The sequence below is a fragment of the Silurus meridionalis genome, chromosome 6 (assembly GCF_014805685.1).
Source record: "Silurus meridionalis isolate SWU-2019-XX chromosome 6, ASM1480568v1, whole genome shotgun sequence".
Classification (NCBI taxonomy): domain Eukaryota; kingdom Metazoa; phylum Chordata; class Actinopteri; order Siluriformes; family Siluridae; genus Silurus; species Silurus meridionalis.
In genome coordinates, this window is record NC_060889.1 from 16889560 (window position 1) to 16911379 (window position 21820).

The window sequence follows — 21820 nt, forward strand, 5'->3', positions numbered from 1 at the left end:
ATATATACACAGTAATCCCCCGCTTTATTGCAATTCGTATCTCGCGCCCCTGGTTGGTTTATCGCGAAATTGCATTTGCCACATAACTAATTTGTTTGGCTGATGTCTTTATGTTGAAATAATTACATTTATTAATAAAAATATAATTATTAATTACAAAATGGAGTAAGTATGTATGCATAAAATTTTTAGGGTGGTGTCCGTTTATCGCAGTTTTTGTTTATCACAGGTGGTTTTGGAACGTAACCACCATGATAAACGGGGATTACTGTGTGTGTGTGTGTGTGTGTGTGTGTGTGTGTGTGTGTATCTATATGTATGTATGTATGTATGTTTGTGTAATATATATATATATATATATATATATATATATATATATATATATATATATATATATATATATATATATATATATATATATATATATATATAATATATAATATATATTCACTATGGCAGCTGTTAGTGAGTAGAATGTATTAGGAGGAAATTGAACATTTTGTCCTCAAAGTTGATGTGTAAGAAGTAGGAAAAATGGGCGAGTGTAATTGTGGCCAAATTGTGAAGACTAGACGACTGGGTCAGAGCATCTCCAAAACTGCAGCTTCTGGTCTGCAGTGGTATCTATCAAAAGTGCTTCGAGGAAGAAACAGTGGTGAACCGGCGACAGGGTCGTGGGCGGTCGAGGCTCATTGATGTACGTGGGAAGTGAAGGCTGGTCCGTGTGGTCTGATCTAACAGACGAGCTCCTGTAGCTCACATTGCTGAAGAAGTTAATGCTGTTAATGCTCAATGGATCAGGACTGTTTTGGCAGCAAAAGGAAGACCAACACAATATTATGCAGGCGGTTATAATGTTATACCTGATCGGTGTATGTTGCTGTCATTACGGTGTTAAATTCTAAATTCAGTTTCTATATAACGCCTGTATCACAGCCAATCAGACGCTTGTCACGTTGAATGGTGTACACATCCTGCCATCTAGGCACATTTTTGAGAGGGTTTATGCTGTTAGGCTTAGTTACCATCGAAAAGCTACTTTTCAAACATATACGATGTCGTGAGTGGTACGGTTGCGATATGAGTAAAGTTATGACAGCATTTCCTATAATGCTCCGATGATCTGAGGTTTCGAGACTTAGTCATATGGTTACAAGAAAGAAAACAAAGGTATATCGCGGACAGAGTTTACCATTATGAAATATTTAGGTTAGCGAAGGTAAAGGGGTTCCAGTGTCTGGGGTTTTCCGTTTCTGCTCCTCACATTCCTCCATGATTAAGAGTCATAAAGGGGTTTAACCAGCAAGTTTAGAGTATGCGTTTCTCCGAATCAATAATTTATTAGTTTCGTTAATTGATTAAATCTTGCTTAATAAAACTGGTTTATTTTTAATTTCATTTTTCACTGACCCATTTCCGACCTAATTTCCAACTGTCCAGTTTTAGTGATGCCTACCGTAGCCTTGTATTTGTGTTCTTGGCATACCTGATTGCCTCTTTCTGTGCTCCTTTGCTTCATGGTGCAACGTGTTCAGAGATGCTTCGCGTCTTACTATGGTTGTAATGTGTAGTTTATTGGATTACCATTACTTTCTTTCATTAAAAAGGCTTTTTTCCCCCCTCCGACAGAACAGCTGCTCCTTGGATGTTTTTTGTTTGCTGCACCATTCTCTGTAAACTGTAGAGATATGATGATATGAATATTGCACGAAGTTTATGCACAGTGCTGCTGCCATGTGATTGGCTGATTTAGTTCATCGCTTGACTGAGCAAGGGTCCCGGGGTTCATAATAAAGTGGCCAGTGAGCGTATTAGTGTTACAGTAATACGTGGACACATTGTCCATTGTTAGTAAAATCGAATTCGTTAAGTCTTTAGAAATCTAGTCGGAAGAAAGGTTGGCGTCAATCCGACCGGGAGTCAGATTTCATTAGTTGCTCTTTTTTTTTTTTTTTTTTTCTTTTTTTACGCAGGAGAAAAACTTTCTATCTCAAATCGGATCGGTCAAAAATTGGATTTTTTTGTCTGAATCTCAACATCTGAGATTCTTCAACAAGGAGCTGGTTGTTATCAAAAGAGTTTTTGCGCATGCCCGCTGATGTGAGTAGAAATACAAATTGGATTATGTTGAGATGCGAGGTTTTGGCAGGCAGATTGTGGTGAATGGATGGTCGCTTGGCAGTGCTGCTGTCTGTGGGAGAGTAATGAGAGGATTGAGCAGTCAGAGCCACCTGTTAGTGTTTGTACACAGTCACATGACCAAACGGTCCCAAGGTCACTATAACAGCTGTAGCCTCTTTGTGTGTGTGTGTGTGTGTGTGTGTGTGTGTGTGTGTGTGTGTGTGTGTGTGTGTGTGTGCGTGTGTCTCTATGTCTATGCATGTGTTTGCTTTTACAATGAGGATTGTTTTGAGAGTTTGAGTCTCCACTGACTCTGATCTGTGTAAGAAATAAACATTTAGTCGTACCGCATGTCAATGTACCGCTGGACTCATTGTTTCTTAGGTGTTTTGCAGACAATTGCATGTTGTTTGTGTTTAATTTGTGGTTTAGGTCTCAGTTTTACATACAATCACATGTTTTCTGTCTCCTGTCTTCTCTTTACAGGAAGTTCGGGGAGCGCCCTCAACCACAGCGCCTGACAAGGTAAGCAAACCAACATCACCAGAGTGTTCGCACTCATGGGGGACTAATAACTTCTGAACGAGAACAGGTCTGTGTGAGATGTGATGCCCTGAGGTGTCCCATGCAGTGAAATTGTGTTTTTTTTAGCGGTGTGGGTTTTCGTAAAAATCGTTACTCGTGGATCAGTGGCTGGTTGCGATGACGACGTCCATGTTATGGTCCACGTCGTAGCAGTTTTATGACGAGTCTGAAAATGGTCCTTTTTGTTTTTTTTCTTCGCTTTTGGCTAAAGGCCCAAGTGCAGCACTTTTTTCTTTTTTTAGTTTTTTTTTTTCTCGATTCCTCGAAACGGAAATGAGGGATTGAGCAAGAACCATTTTGCGAGTCTCATCGTTATGAATTCATCGTAGATTTTGGCTTTTGATTGGGATCCGACCTGGGATGCTTGTTCACTTATTTCACTTTGGGGTTGCTGGAACACTGGGGGGGATCATGATCCATCATAGGATACAATACACACACACACACACACACACACACACACAGTCACATCAAGGGGAAATTCAGAGCCGCCATTCCTTGTTTTTAGGGGAAACCCACATGGAGTGAACATGTGAAACTCCACATGGGCAGTAACTGGTGTTATTGGTTGATCCAGGAACTATGCGACAGTGACGTCGCAACTCTACGGTGTGTCGCCCCTGTGAAGGAAAACGTGGAATAAAAAAGAAAGGAAAAGGAATCGAGAGCAGGCTGGACCATCAGCAGCTGACTCCAAAGTGTGACGGAATTCCAAATGCACACCGGAACCGGGGGAAAGGCAGAGCGCACACGGGTTCTTCTTCATAATTACTTCTCAAAAAGTTCACTTTGTGGCTGAAGGGCAGCGTGCATGCGCTGTCTCAATTACTTTCCTACAGGGATTCTGCGTGACTCAAGATCCTACTGTAGATAAAAGCCGTGTCTCAGCTCGTATGCGTGTGTAGTGTTTATTATAGTAGGCAAAGCTGTCAAATGAAACCTTACAAAAGGAATCATCAGGCACCGAGCAGCACGAATGGGAAAACTTGAAAGCATGCGTCCCACAACAATAATGACCGCAGCAGAGAAAATCTACACGTTAAAATGAATACATTTGCAAGTTACCACATCACAGCTTTAAACGTACGCTCTCTGTACCATTCCTTTAGCACGTCTTGAATCATACAAAGTTCCTGCATTCATAACGACGTCAACAAAGTTTTGATTTGAATATGCAGCCTAGGTGTGATCACGTGTGTGTGTGTGTGTGTGTGCATGTGCAAGGAGGTTTTTCTGTATGTGGGCACTTTTCATAATAATAAAATTTTTAGATTTAGGACTTTACCCTTTACTCAAAAGATTACTTAGATGTCAGTAATCTGACTGTTATATTCAGACCTAAATAAAATGTCCGCTTTTTGGGGACTTTTGTATTTGTCCGCCACTGTCTTTTTAGTCATGTGAGTAGGTTGCATATGCAGGGGTGTTGACACTTTAGGGTGCAGGGTGTGACCCGTTAACCTGTGAAGTGTTCAGAACAAGCCGTCACAGTCACTGTTAAAATATGAAAAATGCCCGAACGGCTTTCACACCTTGTGCCGCCGCTACCGTTTTGATTATTTGTATAATAGTGTAGCTGAGTAAGCGGCTCATGTCTAAATTAGTCATTTAGGCGAACAGGAAAATAAGCTTGTATTTGCTCTAAATAGGAAGGATGGACCATGCAATTATTATTGATGAAGCAAAGAGTCCTGGGTCCGACAAAACTCTACACACAGTCGAAGAATTAAAGCTGTAACATTTGTGTGGTTATTTATGAATAATTGTGGCTGGAACAACACACAAACCTGTTGACCTGTTAAAACCTTCACCTGCAGCTGGTTTCTCTATAACAAGTGATGACACTTTATTTGCTTACATGCTTGTGTGTGTGTGTGTGTGTGTGTGTGTGTATATCTATCTATCTATCTATCTATCTATCTATCTATCTATCTATCTATCTATCTATCTATCTATCTATCTATCTATCTATCTATCTATCTATCTATATATATCTATATATCTCTATCTTTGTGTGATTTCACTGGTGTTTCCCCTATCTATCTATCTATCTATCTATCTATCTATCTATCTATCTATCATCTATCTATCTATCTATCTATCTATCTATCTATCTATCTATCTATCTATCTATCTATCTATCTATCTATCTATCTATCTATCTATCTATCTATCTATCTATATATATATATATATATATATATATATATATATATATATATATATATATATATATCTTTGTGTGATTTCACTGGTGTTTCCCCTGAAGTTTAGGGTTAAGTTTAAAGCTAACATGCTTCTTTGTGTTTTCATCATAGTTCACAAATATTATTTGTACTTGAAGCGGAATGGAAGGAAACATGCATTGGTAATGAATTAGCAAGGAGGCTTGATTTAAATAGACAAGTGTGTTATGGAATATGGAGTGTGTGTAGCCTGTGTATTTTTATTCATTTTTTTCTTTTTTCTTTTTTTGCACTCACTTCCAGTGTTTAAAAAACTTTCGCTCAGTTCTAATAGGTAAGAAGGTGGTGATTAATTTTCTATAACTGCAGCTATTAAAGTAGTTCTAGCTGTCAAGCAAGTCACCGGTTTATATTTCAATGATATAATTATTTCTGTAATAACTTGTTTAGGAGGCACTTCACATAAAAGAAATGCGAGTTGTTGATATAGTGACTTTTTCGTTGTCAGCTCTTTGATGTTGCGGTTTGTCAGTACCACGGCATCGCACGTACGTTGTGAAAGAACGAAAAGAGTGACTGGTGAGGGAAACAACTTTTTTTTTTTGTTTTGTGTTTTTTTTGTTAAAATAATGTTGTAATGAAAGCGATATCAGGAAGTAGATAATATTAAGGGTGCCATGAGTGGTTCTTCTAAAATCAAGCTAAAATTACGACACGTTGCTGTTGTGTGAGAGGAATAGAAAACAACGACTGGCTGCTCAGATGTGGCATGAAGTTGATTTTAGATGTAATCACACATGCAGTGTTTTTGTTCCTCTTTTCATTTTTTTTTTTGACACATCACGTTGGCTAAGAAGCATGGCTGCTTTTGGAATGGTGAAAAATGTCACTGTGTCTGAGCTACTATCCCAACGATCTTCTCTTTTCAGTGATCAATGGAAAGACGTGCTTTGACTCTGTGCAAGTGCTGAGTTCATGTATGAAGGCCGACATTTTGTTTGAGTCAGTAGCGACATTTCGTTTGTTCTAATATTCCATGTTTAGGGGATTATAAACTGTACATGCGTTTTTCCCCTGGTTAAGTGAACGCATGTGCATGTTGCGTGTTTAGGGTTTGTGTGTCACAAAGTCTTTCCTGTGGAAGTGCCCGTGTCTGTCATATCCTTTCTGAAATCTTATGACTCACCAAGGACCCTTTTATCACTCGACATGTATCCTTACTGCATTCAGGTTTTTACTGTATTTATTTGTTGCTTTTACTTTTTGATTTATTTATTTATTTTTATTCATCTCCGAATTTGGTGTAATCAAACCCGATGTTTCCAGGAACCGACGGTTTCTTGTACGTGGGTGCAGGTTGGCCTGTGTCCCTGTTCCTTTAGGGAGCACTTAGCTGAGCCCAATGCATGTGGTTTTTGTCTACAGCACACAGCGTTGCATGCTGCCGTGGCTTTCCCTTTGCGTGCAAGCATTGCGCGCATACGCACGAGCACAAAGCCACAGAACCGAACTTCTGAAGCGCTACACCACTCGCAGTAGTCCACGTGGCATTGTGTAAACGCTTTAATTAATGGGAAGATTAATGAGAGGATACAGCATCCGTAATGACCACATCGGCTCGTGCAACCGTGCAGTGTCTAATGATCTGCTCCGTCCATTCGCACACCACCGCGACTGCCCAGTGCTTCTGAGCCTCGCATGCACCATGGTTTGGCAGGATTTTGACCATATGCTGTAACAATTATGCAGCTGGGCAATATTAGTGCTCTATAAAGAGCAAGTTAAGTGATTTGATACAATGATTAATTTAATCCACGCTTTGGCTTGTGTAACTGGAATTACTTGTAACAGAGAAGACAAGTTCACATTTCACTAGTGGGCCGGTTTTATGAGTCAGAAGTATAGCGATGTGTAAAAACAAAAGCCTCAGGTTACAGACAAATGAACCAAATATTACTGATAGATTTCAACTGCACGTATAGTGTGTCTGAACAGTGCAAAAGTGATCTAGCATGAGATTTGTAATTGCTGGTTGAGTGTGTGATTAGCTGTGGCTTAGCTTCTACTTAGATTAGCTTGTAGTGAGTAATGAAGGTTTATAGATAACTTTAGTCTTTAACTGGATTTATACAACAACCCTTTATTGGATTTTGCTGTTTATAAATTGAGATCTCAACTTGTAAACTAATCGGATTGACTACATGGACACCTGCTCATCGCACCCATATGTGGATCTTCTCCTGTAGCCCGAAAGTTGAAAAAGGCGCACACCTCGTATAGAATGGTTTTGTTCGATTTTAGTATTTCGCTTTCCATCCATTGAAAAAGTGAACTACGTTCCAGCATGACCATGTGCACAAAGTGAGCTCTATGAAGGCACGGTTTGCCCTGGTTGGAGTGGGAGAACACGAGTGTACTTTACCGAGCACTGACCTCAAGCACACTAAAGACCGTCGGGATGAATTGAAAAAAATAACAAAATCCCAGCCCTCGACATCAGCGTCTGACCTTCCTCACGCTCACGTGGCATAATGGACACATCTCTATAGCCGCACTACAAAAAAATCTAGCGCTCTCAGAAGAATGGACGTTATGAAAACAGAACAGGGAGGACTAAATTAGTAGTAGGATGTACAACGAGCACATGCAAGTGTTCTGGCCAGGTGTCCACAGTGTTCCATATCAATTCAAATCTTTGTGCGACTGTCGCTACTCTGCTCGATCCGTGCGTTTGTTTGCGACTATTTAAATACAGACTGTCTCACGTCAATTAGGAGCATTTCCAGCCGAGATGCTCGACACCTCACACAGCGAGCTGCGACGCACGCTACTGGAGAGACGTGATCTTCATCTTCACCAATTCCTCATTGTGGAATCCAGACTGATCCGCTCTACCGTAGACATGTGACCTGTACGTCAGGTGATTTGGACTGCCGGATGATACACAATGAACAGAGCTATAGAAGAGCGTTTCTTTTATGCGAACGCATCTTTTTCTTGCACCACTCAAGCACACGGGCATGGGACATCACAGGCTACAGCAGGATGATGACATCATCGAACTGGGTAAGATCCGTCCCTCCTACGAGGCAGGGCGGCGCTCTTCAGGGTTCAAGATTCGCTCCATTAGAGTACAAGTTATGTCTCATTAAACGGAGTGAGAAACTCCTGCGATATAAATAACACGGTTTAGATTTCAGAGCTGTGGTGTTTTGCTACATCAAACTCCGAGACCATTTGAAACAGGAGATTGTTTTGTCTGAGACGCGTGATGGGTTGGAGATGAGCTCATCAGGCTGATGAAGTGTGTAGGCCAGTTGATTTTCTTTGTGTGCATGTACGCATGTGTGTGTGTGTGTGTGTGTGTGTGTGTGTGTGTGTGTGTGTGTGTGTGTGTGTGTGTCTCCCCAGGCTGGTCCAGTAAGTAAGGGTCCTAAACTTCCTCATCTTGCCTCCTACATCTCTTTCTCACTCTCGCTCTCTCTTTCTCTCTCTCTCTCTCTCTCTCTCTCTCTCTCTCTCTCTCTCTCTCTCTCTCTCTCTCTCTCTGTCATACACACACACACACACACACACACACACACACACACACCTCCAAGTCTCAGGGGCCCCTGTGCTTTCCATAACAAAGGACTGTCGAATTTGAGCGTGTGGAGGACGCTTGTATGGCGAGGGAAGACTGTGTGTGAGTGCTCCCCCCCCAACCCCATCCCACCATTACTTTGTGTCTGTGTCTTCAAGGCGCTCTTGCGTGTCAGGTGTCGCAAACATCTGTGCAAACGGTACGTTTTAGGCGTGCATAATTGAGTCCAAATACTTCATGTGCATTTTTAAAAGGAGCATCAATTATTTCCCAATGAGTCAATAAGGTTACATATATAAATTCCCCCGAGCTGGAATGGCGTAGTGGTATAAATCTGTGTGTGTGTGTGTGTGTGTGTGTGTGTGTGTGTAGAGCACTCCACATTAAGAGATTACACGTGTGCATGTGCAGCACCGTTTCCTTTTGTTTTAGCTGAAGTAATTGGAAATCAGAATTCTTCAGTTATGAGGTCGGATATTCATCTCCTCCTTCCAATCTTTCCTTCTTAGTCGTCACCCCCCTTCTTTTCCGCTCACACGCGTACACTCACCGAGGAACTTTCATTTGTCCTTTTGCCCTCTTCATTACCCCCTCTCAAACATGCACCCCCCCTTTTTTTTTTTCACTTTTTTTTTTATAAAGACCCCCCAGCTGTGGAGGTTGAGGTTTTTGGCCGTGCTGCTCATATGCTCTCAGCAAGCAACACATATTTGTGCTCACCAGAGAATTGGCTAATCAAAGTTGGGCTTGTGTTTCCAGTCAAGCTCTTGAGGTTTGGGCTATAAAGCACATGCGACCTTTCTGCAGGCTTTCTCTTTAAATATATACACACGGTCCCAGAACAACAGAAGGAACATACAAGGTTGTGCACACGAACAGTGCTAATTGAACCGATAGTTGTTTTAAGCAATAAGTTGATCACTGTGGTTAATTTAGAATCTGCATAATGGGTCTTTATGGAATGCTGAAGTGATTCCAGCAAAGCACAGTGTTAGGCAGGGGTGTGTGCAGCAGCAAAATACTCGATGTAACAGCTAATGTCTCAAAATGCCTTCAAATGTAACACATGCAGCCTTTTGAGCAAATAAACATAAATATGTCGTGAAAAGTGGAGTAGTCCAAAAACATCAAGTGAGAAACGGTTTGTCCTGGCTTGTTCTTTAAAGGAAATATCCACCCGGAGTGCCTCGCATTATAATAATAACATGATCTTCAGTGGTGTCATAGATTTATTTTCTATTGAATTTTTATTGTACTATTGACTTTTTTTTTTTTCTTTCCAGATTGCACTTTTCATTCAACTTATAAAGACTTTGCCTTTTCCTCAGCAAACGTTGAGCACTAACTAATGTAATTCGATTTAACATGGGTGGAAAAAAAACATCTTGTGTTCCTACATTCTGTGAAACCTCACCATGTTTACTCACTCTCTCTCTCTCTCTCTCTCTCTCTCTCTCTGTGTCTCTCTCTAGAGAAGCGATGAGAAATTATCTGAAAGAGCGAGGAGACCAAACCGTTCTGATCCTCCATGCTAAAGTTGCACAGAAATCCTACGGCAATGAAAAAAGGTAACACGCACCCACACACTTTTTTTTTTTTTTTTTTTAGTTCTCCAGCCCATGAGATGAATGACTACATTTCAGCGAGGATGTTTTGTGTCATGCTTGTTGACCTCTCGCTCCGCGTCTCCCCTATGAAGCAGTGGAGGAAATGAGGTTTTCCTTCGTCCACAGCGAATCGCAGACGAAAAGGGAAAATGAGAGAGCTGGAAAAGAACAGGGGAAAAAACGAGAGCGAGGAGAAAAGAAAGGAAAACGTGGGGAGGCAGGAAGGTGTGGACAGATTGATCATAGCGAAGAAGAGTCAGTATCTGGGGAGCTCCTGTCGTGGTTAGATCTTGGCTCACTACTCTTGGCTAGGAAAGTGTTTCCCTTGTGATCACACCAGAAGTGCCTGACTGTTAATCCAAAAATTCACAGCCAGACAGAGCTGAAAGAACGAGAGAGCGAAAAGAAGACAGACCAGAAATCTTAAACCTGATGTGCAATGTTGTCCGTTATACGAGTTACACACAGAGGGATTGAGAGATGCTAATTGGAAGTGTGTTTGAACTGGCTTAACTTTAGTCATTGTGTCGTTTCTGCTTTCGTTTAAACTTTTGACCCCCGTGTGACAGGGATCGTTGGCGTACCAAACAAACATAGTAATAGATAAGGGAAGCTCAAACGTATGAGTGTGCGATCACCTGATTTACTCTCGGTTCTAAATGCAGAGTGTAACGCATGGAACCTGGTTCAGAGACAGTGTTTTAAACCTGCACACGCAGCATCATGAGCGTTTCGAGTGTTACGCACTAGCAGGATGTGAAAGCAGACACCAGAACCCTGTAGGAGGAACTTAACACTCCTGCGCTAGACTAAATACCTTTTTAACCCCACCCCCCCCTCCAAAAAAAAAAAAGACAAAGCATTTGAATTGATACCCTTAACCATGTCTTCGATTCCACCCAGACACTGTTATGACTCATTAATGATTTGTTTGTCTGACCCTTACAAGCACTTTCGTTTTGAATAAGGCGCCGCGTGGGGACGTTATTTAGACTCGCATACCATCGCCGCCATCTTTCTGAACAGCAAAGTAATTATTATTAATATTCTTTTTATTCTAATAGGGGTGCGTATGTAAACAATCAGTTCAGCATTTCACTTTTATTCTGTCTTTATCTTTTATTTTTTTTTATATCCTTTTACATGGATATGTCCTCAGTGAGCACTTCATGGCATGGATACCAAAAGATAACGTGAATCTCATCCTCTATCACACTGACCACTGAAGAACATATTCTTAAAACCAGTGGGATTTTAAACTCCCAGGATGGGATTTACATGGTGACCATTGATAGATTGTGGCCTTCAAGTGATGATTAGTATTGAGGGGTGAGAAATTCTCCACACTGTTACACCACTTCCACCAGTCTGGACTGTTGACATTAGGCAGGTTGGAACATGCGTGCCTTAGTAATTGTCCACTTGGTTCTTTGGTGACAAAAGTGGACCCGATTGTGGTCTTTTGCCGTTGTAAATAATTCTCCTAAAGAATCAACATGTTGTGCATATTTTTTTTTTTTACAAATGTGCGGAACGATTATTTGGGTTACTGTGTCCTTTCTGTCCGGTTTGAACCGATCCGTCCGTTCTGCATTCGTCTCGTGTCAACAAAGTGTTTCAGTGCACAGAACCGCAACACTCTCGATGTTTTCATCATTGCACTATTCTCAGTAAACTCTAGAGACTGCTGTGTGTAAAAGAAAAATCCCAGGAGATCAGCAGTTAGATAAATACTCAAACCTGTATCGCACTGTATGAGTGTATTAACGCAGTGATTAGATAATTGGCTGAAGAAGTGTGTTCAGTTGGTTCCTATTACATTGCACTTCATTCAGTGGTATTTGTTGACGGTTGATCACCATACTCATGAGATCCACCATAAATCGCTGTGGATGTGTGAACAATGTGTTTCATATATATTTTATATTCCAGTGCCTATTATTATATTATAAGGACTAATATAATCTGTGCAGCAAATGTAATGCTTTTTCTCCAACACACATAATCTGCTGAAAGTGTGCAAACTGCTCTACCGAGACTAATTAATTTTTTATAAAAAAAAAAAAATATATATATATATATATATATATATATATATATATATATATATATATATATATATATATATATATTTCCATTGTGAATATTGGACGCCCGCTTTGTCTTTAGCCCATGAAATCATATAAACGTTTATAGGGTGTGTGCTGCCATCTCCTGGAGACGTGACGCAAATGATAAAAAAAAAAAACATTTTGAAATCATTGCGTCTGTGCTTGCATTTTTAAAACAAGGTTTAATCGTATTTGTGATGAGATTCTCTGCCATTTCTGTGTGTTCATGCAGGTTCTTTTGCCCTCCTCCCTGTGTGTATCTGATGGGCTGTGGCTGGAAGAAAAAGAGGGAACAGATGGAGAGAGATGGCTGCTCAGAGCAGGAGTCACAGCCATGCGCCTTCATAGGTATCGGGAACAGCGACCAGGAGATGCAACAACTCAACCTGGAGGGAAAGGTACAATACAGTTAACACATACAACTGACACAGATGAGAATTACTCTGTGTACAGAACTGGTAGTTGCTGCAAGGGTTTGGAATAAAATAAACAACGTGTGAACATGCAGCAAGAAATCAACCCAGAAAATTTTAAATACTGTACAAACCTGTTACTTTTGGCAAACCATTTTAAAGTAGTATTTACCGCTTTCTAAAGGAACATACGTAAACATTTCTCGACTCTCTCTTTAGTTCAAATGAAGTACGTCACTGTTTTTTTTTTTAAATTAATATTTATATTTTAATTGACACTATTGATAATGGTGTCGGTTACTTTGTGCATAAACACATAGTTTACAGATAAGATGGATAATGGGGTTCAAATGCAGTGGAGTGGTTACAGGCTGATACAGACTTAATATTTCTGATTAAGATATAGATAGCAAAGATATCTTTGATGGTTTAAGTGCCGACACTAAGCAGATTTTATAGCAGTCATTAAACCTCGAGTGGTTCACTTGTCCCTGAAGACGAAAAGCATTGCGTTTGTAACATGCCATTTTATTAACTATCCTTGATTATATATATATATTTTTTTTTGAATATCTGTTTACTATATCTCTAATTTTCTCCCTGATCCCCTCTGCAGAATTACTGCACAGCCAAAACGTTGTACATTTCGGACTCGGACAAGCGCAAGCACTTCATGTTGTCGGTGCGCATGCTGTACGGCAACAGCGCCAACATCGGCGTCTTCCTCAGCAAGCGCATCAAGGTCATCTCCAAGCCTTCCAAAAAGAAGCAGTCGCTCAAGAACGCTGACCGTGAGTGTTACAAACACACGCCGCCTAATCCTCTCTCTCTGTTTTTTTTGCTGAGTGTGTAAGGATTTCAGGTGCGCTTCCGAATGTTTTCTTTTCTCTTTGTCTTTTATGATGTAAAAATGTAATGATACACATTAAAAAAAAAAGAATTATGACCATGAGAAGGGGCGCTTTAAATAAGCTGAGATTGACTGGCATCCAATCATCTGTCCCTCGCTTATTGTTCTCATGACCTATTGCTATACCGGACCAAGATGAGAACAGGGGGTTTGTTTAGATAAAGATTGCATCTCCACCAGGGGGAGCCACAGCCAACATTTTTTTTCTTTCTTAATACATTAGATCGGCTGCATGATTAACAGGGTCCGAACATCAAACCTTGAGCAGTGTGTTGTTTGGTGTGGTGCTCCATGCACTAGCAAATAGAGCTCTTTTTTATAATTGAACCGCTGCCTCTTAAACTCTTAAACATAAATATTTGATGAAGTCTAGAAATGCCAAGCTTATGGCTTTCTTTCTTCCCTCTCTCTCTCTCTTTGTGTTTGGGTGTGTGTATAGTGTGTATAGCGTCTGGAACAAAAGTGGCACTGTTTAACAGACTGCGTTCTCAGACAGTCAGCACACGCTACCTCCATGTGGAGGGCGGGAACTTTCACGCCAGCTCACAACAATGGGGAGCCTTCTATATTCACCTCTGTAAGTCTCCCTCTCCCTCTCCCCCTCTTCCCCTCTCTCTCTCTCTCTCTCTCTCCCTCACACACACACACACACACACACACACACAATAAGTAACCTGTCAGATTAGTTTTAAAATACTGACTGAAGTTTTAAGCTTCATATTCCTATGTGTCAGATACTCTTACAGTGATACTCCCACAATAACACAGAGGACTAGATGACTTCATTGAGTAGCAGAAAGACAAGCAGAGGGTGCTTCATTTTAAGTGTTCGTATAAAGAGCACATTTCGATAGGTTTATAGAATTGCATTCAATTTGAAAGAAATACTCCACGATCGACAAAACGGACGAGGATGGCGGGTCATTTAAGCCGCCTGTCAAGATGATAGCAAAAAGCAGACTTGTGCACTTCAGCAAAGCTCCATGTAAAGACATGTTACACAGATGATTGTCTTGTAAGTAAAGGGCCCTAAGCCCTGCAATCTGGATTTATATTTAGGTAACAATTTCATCACTGTTATTAATAAACACTTAAGCGGGATGAGTAGCCGAGAACCGTGTCAGTTGATCTTTTATCTGTTCATTCACAATGCTTAGAGCTTTAATTAAAAATCATTCTGCACATTTTTGGCTTTGATTACATAATCTTGATTAGTGAAAGCAGTTAATGCACAGCGGACAAAATATAACAATTCTGTTGAAAGCACTTAATGCTTTAATTGCCAAGAGAAACACGCATATATAAAAAGTCCAGTGAAGACACTGGCTTTTTTTCCAGCCTTGTCCCAACACATAAACAGAACTCCATCATCCAGACAGACACAGTTACACATGCTTACAAACCCACACAATCATAAACATCTTCATCTTATAGCTGGCATGGCCAAAAAGTAAGAAGACTGCTAAGGAATGCACAGACTGATTTCGTGCTTTCTCTGTGTGTGTGTGTGTGTGTGTGTGTGTGTGTGTGCACGTAGTGGATGATGAAGAATCCGAGGGAGAGGAATTCACCGTGCGGGATGGTTACATTCACTACGGCCAAACTGTCAAACTTGTCTGCTCTGTCACGGGAATGGCCCTGCCACGACTGGTAATGTCTGACTTTTTGTCTGTCTGTTTATTAAATCGCAGTAAATGTTAAGACTAGGGGTAAAACATTTTTGTAAATAATGCAGAGGTGGGAACAATTACAGTTTAGCTACCCTGTCAATTTTTAGAGAAAAACAGCAGCCAGACTTTATGCTAATAAAATGTACAATGCAGAAATGACAATTCAAAGACGGTGAAAGGAGACAAGATGAAAGAAAACTTTGTTAATATTAATTTATTTTAATTTTGCACAAATTTTACACAGATGAAATTTTGAGCTCTAAATTCACAAGCCTCTGTTTTGTGAGTCAATAGAATCCAAAAAAGTCTAATGGTTGAGCTGTTTTTTTTTTTTTTTTACATAGCAATAGGTACAATAGGGATTTTGTTGTAAATTTCTTTTTTCTTTTCCTTCTTTTTTTTTCTGACACTTCAAGAAAAATTTATCCAGAAGCATCCCAGAATTTTAACAATCTAAACTAGAAGCTATCAGCATGAATCCATATATTCGATAGTTTTTCCAGGTTGCGTCTGCGCTGGAGCCACTGGGAAGGTCCGCTGTCATTATACAATATGAGAGTGGCCTCTAGAGGCGTATCACTGACTCAATGTGCTGTGTGTTTTTTGTTTTTTTTGTGGTTTTTTTGGACTTCTCTTTCATGAGTTTATAATGCATTAACAAAATAATGTTAACAGATAAAATAAAAATGTATCAAGCATTCATTAACTTCAATTAATGTTGCAAATGTTACTTTAAACCATTATCATTTGACATAATTCCAAACGTTCTTGCTTTAAATGGCCATCTTCAAAAGGCCAAAAATTTTAAATTACATTTATTTTTCTTTTTTTTTCATGGAGTGTTATTTTTATTTTATTTTTTATCCTGGTATCCATTTTAAAAACTGTCGGTTGATTAATCGGTTATTGGTCGGCCTCCGATTTAAGACTTTTTTCGCTTGTCTTTTTAACAAACAATTAATATTGCTCTGTTTTAATTAATCCTCCAGTGCTATTTAGTCTCCCTTGTTCTAATGCATCAGCAGTAGCACAAACAATCATTTTTGAGGTGTTGCTTTCTACTAAAAAAACCCATAAAATCTTAAAAACTCGCTCATTAATGGACATTTAACAACAGCTGTAGAGTGCTTTCATGAATTGTTCAGGCAGAGGTATTTACTGTGTGCATTAGTCCCTTAAGAGACTGGCTTTCTTTTTTTTTTTTTTTTAGAGTACACTGTGATGCTTCATACAGCATAATTAACGCTGTGCAAAGTGAACATGAATGTGTGCACATGCATGTTTTGGTGATCAAATTAAGAGTCAGAATCTGATTACAAACCGTGTAAGGAAACCGTGTCTCCATGTAGGAAAAGTGCATGTCATCAGAGCTTGTTTTAACTGCATTGCTCAGATTCTGGAATGTTGTATAAAATTGTCTCTTGACCTTCTCTAGTGTCTTGTGTGGAAACTCGATCATGGATTTTATTCAATAAACCCCTATCATTTAACAATTCTTTTATGTGTATGTGTTTTGGAAATATTTCTGTACAGATCATCCGTAAGGTGGATAAGCAGACGGCCTTGCTGGATGCAGATGACCCCGTGTCTCAGCTGCATAAGTGTGCCTTCTACCTAAAGGATACAGAGAGGATGTACCTGTGCCTTTCCCAAGAAAGGATCATCCAGTTTCAAGTAAGAGCTCACATTGTGTTAAAGAAGTTAAAGAAAAAAAAAGTGTCCAGGTCCTGATTGGTACATAAATATTAGGATTTTTTTTCTTCAAAACAAATGGAATCCTAGTGTCGGAGAGGATGTGTGTTTATAAGAGATGGCACTGGTCCTGATGACCAGTATGGCTATCTAAGATTTATACCAGTTTAAAGTGGTCGGATTCGGAATTTTGTAAGCAACATCGTAGATTGCAATTGGATTTGAAAAGTTCAAATAAAGAAAGAGGATAAAGGGAATTGTTTTTTTTTTTTTTTTCATTTTTACATTTTACTATATTTAATAAAATTAAACTTAATATGTGACTGACAATATAATTGAGTTTAATTGAAAAATATTTTCAGTTACAGATTTTTTTTTTTTGTTTTAGAAGAACCGACATTGATCCAAATCTTAAGTGTTAACTTGACTTGAAGTGACGAGAATCTTTTTTTTTCCCTCTTCTTTTTTTTTTCTGTTCACAAGCTCAGATCCACAATACAGTAATTTTTTTATTTTTTACTGTTTAAGCCATAAATCATCCTCCCACACACTTTAAACACACGCAAAAAACATTTGCAAGAATATAGTAATTATATTTTGATTAATAAATTTCATTATTTCAACATAAAACTCCATAAAAACGGTTCCCTTTAAGTTTTTTGGTCTATCGTGCTTTTAGTGAGAGACCGGGAAAATCAGCCAAACAAATGAGTCATGTGGCGAATGCAATTCCGCATTAAACCAACCGGGGGCGCGAGATTCGACCCGCGGTAAAGCGGGGGATTACTGTACATCATAAACCATGTAAAAGTTTTTGTTTCCCAGTTTCATTCAATACAATAAGGATTTACCCTAAACTGCATCCTATATTCTATGTATGCTCACCACATAAACCATTTACCATAATAACATTGTAGTTATTCCATCTAGTAGAACCCAGAGTTTGGCAGTGGAAAAAAAAAAATCCATACACACGCACGATTGCATTATTGCACTGTGCTGTAATATTTATCAGCTCATCAATATTTTTTATCGGCTTTCCTAGGTTGTCTTGTCTCGAAATATTTATAATTGTTTCATCAATAATGCATGCACCCATTTACTGCATTATCTTTAGCTCTCGTGTGTGTGTGTGTGTGTGTGTGTGTGTGTGTTTTGCTCAGGCCACTCCATGCCCGAAAGAACCAAATAAAGAGATGATCAACGACGGTGCCTCTTGGACAATCATTAGCACAGATAAAGCAGAATACACCTTCTACGAGGGAATGGGTCCAGTTCACTCGTCTGTCACCCCTGTGCCTGTGGTTGAAAGCTTACAGGTACACAAACACATTAGTGCAATAGAACTGATTCTTAGTTATCATTCATACAGATAATGCAATCAAAAAATGTGTTGTTGTTGTATAACATAAGGGGAAAAAAACCCCTTCCCTGAAAAACGAATGCGCTCATTTGTAAGTCACATGTGGTGTAATTTATCCCATCACACAGCGTGCCAGATTTCACCTCTCTGCAACCGCCATTAACTGTGCAGATCTGTCAGAGATCTTCACTGAAATTAATCGGCTGCAGCAGGCAGAAATTACACGTAGCCACGCTTGATGAGGCAGCCTTTTTTTTACGTAAACTAATGGACTGTGTGTGTGTGTTTGTGGATTTGCCTGCATACAGTTGAACGGCGGAGGAGACGTAGCGATGCTGGAGCTAACAGGGCAGAACTTTGCTCCAAACCTGCGTGTGTGGTTTGGGGAAGTGGAAGCTGAGACTATGTACAGGTAGGGTTTTTAATATGTTTATGTTATTGTTATTATTATTAGTAGTAGTAGTAGTATTTGATTGATTGATTGAACTGAAAAGTTCATTTCATACACAAGTGCACACACACACACACACACGGATTGTAAATGCCGCCTGAACTGTTCAGAGCCGATAAAGCTTTTAAAATGTCTGTTCAGGTGAAAGTAAAATATCAAGAAGGTTGTTTATGTTAAGTGCTTTCACTGAAATGATGAGCCATCCTGGTGTTTTACTTTATTATCAGCGCTGGAATTATTGGGACCTAAGATGAGTTTTAAGAAAGAAGATGAAAGGCTATATAAATAAAGCAAAAGGCTTTAGAAGAGTGTGTAAATGCAACAGTTTGAATCCTGATATGGCCACAAAAGTGAATTCCTAGGGATGGTTATGACTACTGTATGTCAGTTATATAATCACTAACCAGTCATATGAATCATATTGTTTCATATAATGAACTAATGATTTATTTTTTGCCATATATATATATATATATATATATATATATATATATATATATATATATATATATATATATATATATATATATATGTGTGTGTGTGTGTGTGTGTGTGTGTGTGTGTGCCACCGGCACTTTTCTGGGAAGACGTTCCATGAGGTTTTGGAGATTTGTGGTCATACTGCCACAAGGTTTATTTTTTTTTAGTTCCAGTTCATCCCGAAGGTGTTTGTTATGGATGAGATCAGCGCTTTGTTCCAGGCCACTCAAAATGTTCCATTCCTACCGATGTAAAGCATATCTTCATGGAGCAGGAGAACACCTGAACCTGTCATGACACAGAAGACAAGAACATCTGACCATAGCAATGCATTTAAGAAATATGTCTTTAATCCCCCACGCAACCGCCTTCACCCACCAACATCTACACACACATGGTTTTATGGACCATGGTCTCCTAGTTTAAGTGAATGGAAAATGTAAATCTTATACGATTTAGTGCCTCCAAGTTTGCGGAAACAGTTTGTGGAAGAACCGTGGATGGAATTCTGGTGTCCCAATATGTTTGTTTATACCAGGGGTGTCCTGTCTTTTCCACTATTGGCCTGTTGTGGGTGCAGGTTTTCATTCCAACCAATCAAGAGCCACACCTGATAGTCATTGAAAAGATGACAGTCCTTAGATTTAAACAGGTAGAATTTGTTGCTTGTGGAAAAGACTGGACACCCCTGTTCTATACAGCGTACATCAAGTCATGAAGTCACTAATGCTGTTCCTCTAAAACACTTGTGCATTCAGTGTGTAATACCGTGAGTAATATACCTCCTGTTTGTGTTGCAGGTGTGGAGAAAGCATGCTGTGTGTTGTACCGGACATTTCAGCATTCCGTGAGGGTTGGCGGTGGGTGAGACAGCCGGTGCAGGTTCCTGTAACACTGGTGCGGAACGACGGCATCATCTACTCCACCACACTGATGTTCACGTACACTCCGGAGCCGGGCCCGAGGCCTCACTGCAGCGCGGCCGGGGCCATCCTGCGCTCGGCTAATAACACCTCCAACACTGACACACCAAATTCAGTCACGGCAAACTCCTCCAACGCCACAGCCGCCGTGGTCTCGTAACACACGTGGTGTTACCAAACAAGAACTTAGTACGCGGTTGGAGAAAAAAAAACAGAAAAAAAACTCCAGGTACATTTCAACAAAGTGCTGCATATAGAGTTCAAAAAATGATTTCAAGAACAATTTTATTTAGGCACCGTCAACACAAAAGTCGAGGAATACGGCGAAAGAAAAGAAAAGAGGGGAAAATGAGGAGGTAAAGGAGGTGATGAGATGTTTGCTCTTGGTGATGGACGTGGCCGTGAGAACACCTGAACCTGTCAAGATACAGAAGAAGAGAACATCAGACAATAGCAATGATGCATTTAAGCAAGAAGTCTCTACTCCACCTTAATTTAAGCCCCACCCCCACAAAAAAAAAAATACACACACACCCAATTTGTGCTTGTGTGAAAGAGTGAAATCTCCTGTGGCTCGATCTGGACGTTATGAGACGAGGGTCAGGTTCATTTGTAAATGAAACGTAGTTTTTATGGACCAAGGTTATTGTATAAGCTTTAGTAAAGGTACATTTTTCCTCCATACTTTTTTTTTTTTTTTTGTATCTAAACAGTAGTACGCTTTTGTTACCAAATAGTTTCTTTTCCGACTTTTTACACTTTTTCAGTCATTAGGGATGTGGGCATAGCAGGGCGCTGTGGCCCATTCTTGATTTTGTGTATAGCTTTTTTTTTAATCTATATACGTATAGATTTCTTTATACGTATTTCCTTTTTTTCACATTTGCTCAGAATTTTTGATATGGGACTTTCTTTTCTTTCTGTTCTTTTTTTTTTTTACTTTGAAGTTGTTTTGCTTTTCGGAAGAAAGTCAGAGGGTCTATTTTTTATTATTGATTTTTACAAATTCTCTGAAAAGAACAAAAAAGCTTTAAGCAACGCCTCTGCCTTGTCTGCAATATGATGTGTATATGCTTCCTTTAAGGATTTTATATTAGTGTGTTTAGGTATCGCAGGAGGTACAGTGACCTCCCTCTTCCTCCTGTTCAAACCAGTGAAACCAGAACGCACCGTTCGCAATACAGAGGCGTGGGACGTGCGCGGCCGCTGAAACGTAGCCATTCAGTACTGAGCGTTTCAAGCGCGCACGCGGTGCACGATGTCCCGAAGCAGCCTGCTGCGTTCGTGTGCTGTTACTATCAAAGTGTCATAAGTCTGGATGGACAGATTTTCTATCGCTTGTGGTCTGAAATCATGCTGTCTCCTACAAAACTAAACAAAAAAAGTTTTTTTTTTTTTTTACATTTCTTTGTCTTCCTAATTTTGCTAAAATGTTTTTAATTTTTTTGGTTACAAAAAGACTGGATTATTCGAATAAATAATATTCTTCCATTAGACGTGGCCTTACTGTAACAACACATTTGGTTCAAGTGCAGTTCACACCTTAAGATCGTGGCCTGTGACTGTAAACTCTTGAACTCAGCCTTGTGTTGTTGTTTTGTTTTGTTTTCCCCCAAAATCTTTTTTTCTCGATAGTCATTAACAAGGCTGTTTAAAGTTCAGACTGGTCAAAAAAAAACGTTTAGATGCTCTCACATTACCCAAAGATGTTGCGATACGTAGTCG

At 39.6% G+C, this 21820-nt stretch overlaps 1 protein-coding gene across 2 annotated transcripts in view; it reads left to right on the forward strand.

The window, feature by feature from the left end:
• Nucleotides 1-21586, forward strand: part of rbpjb (recombination signal binding protein for immunoglobulin kappa J region b) — a 40603-nt gene extending 19017 nt beyond the window's left edge. The window contains exons 1-11 of one of the 2 annotated variants that reach the window (XM_046852012.1): nucleotides 2322-2443; nucleotides 2608-2646; nucleotides 9948-10043; nucleotides 12426-12591; nucleotides 13223-13397; nucleotides 13956-14093; nucleotides 15054-15166; nucleotides 16720-16860; nucleotides 18042-18197; nucleotides 18550-18653; nucleotides 19973-21586. In XM_046852012.1, coding sequence (XP_046707968.1) covers nucleotides 9955-10043; nucleotides 12426-12591; nucleotides 13223-13397; nucleotides 13956-14093; nucleotides 15054-15166; nucleotides 16720-16860; nucleotides 18042-18197; nucleotides 18550-18653; nucleotides 19973-20255 — 1365 coding nt within the window. In that variant the 5' untranslated portion in view covers nucleotides 2322-2443; nucleotides 2608-2646; nucleotides 9948-9954 and the 3' untranslated portion in view covers nucleotides 20256-21586. Of the gene's footprint in view, nucleotides 1-2321; nucleotides 2444-2607; nucleotides 2647-9947; nucleotides 10044-12425; nucleotides 12592-13222; nucleotides 13398-13955; nucleotides 14094-15053; nucleotides 15167-16719; nucleotides 16861-18041; nucleotides 18198-18549; nucleotides 18654-19972 lie in introns of those variants that run through there. The other variant, XM_046852011.1, reaches the window with a different exon arrangement.
• Nucleotides 21587-21820: the final 234 nt, after the last annotated feature.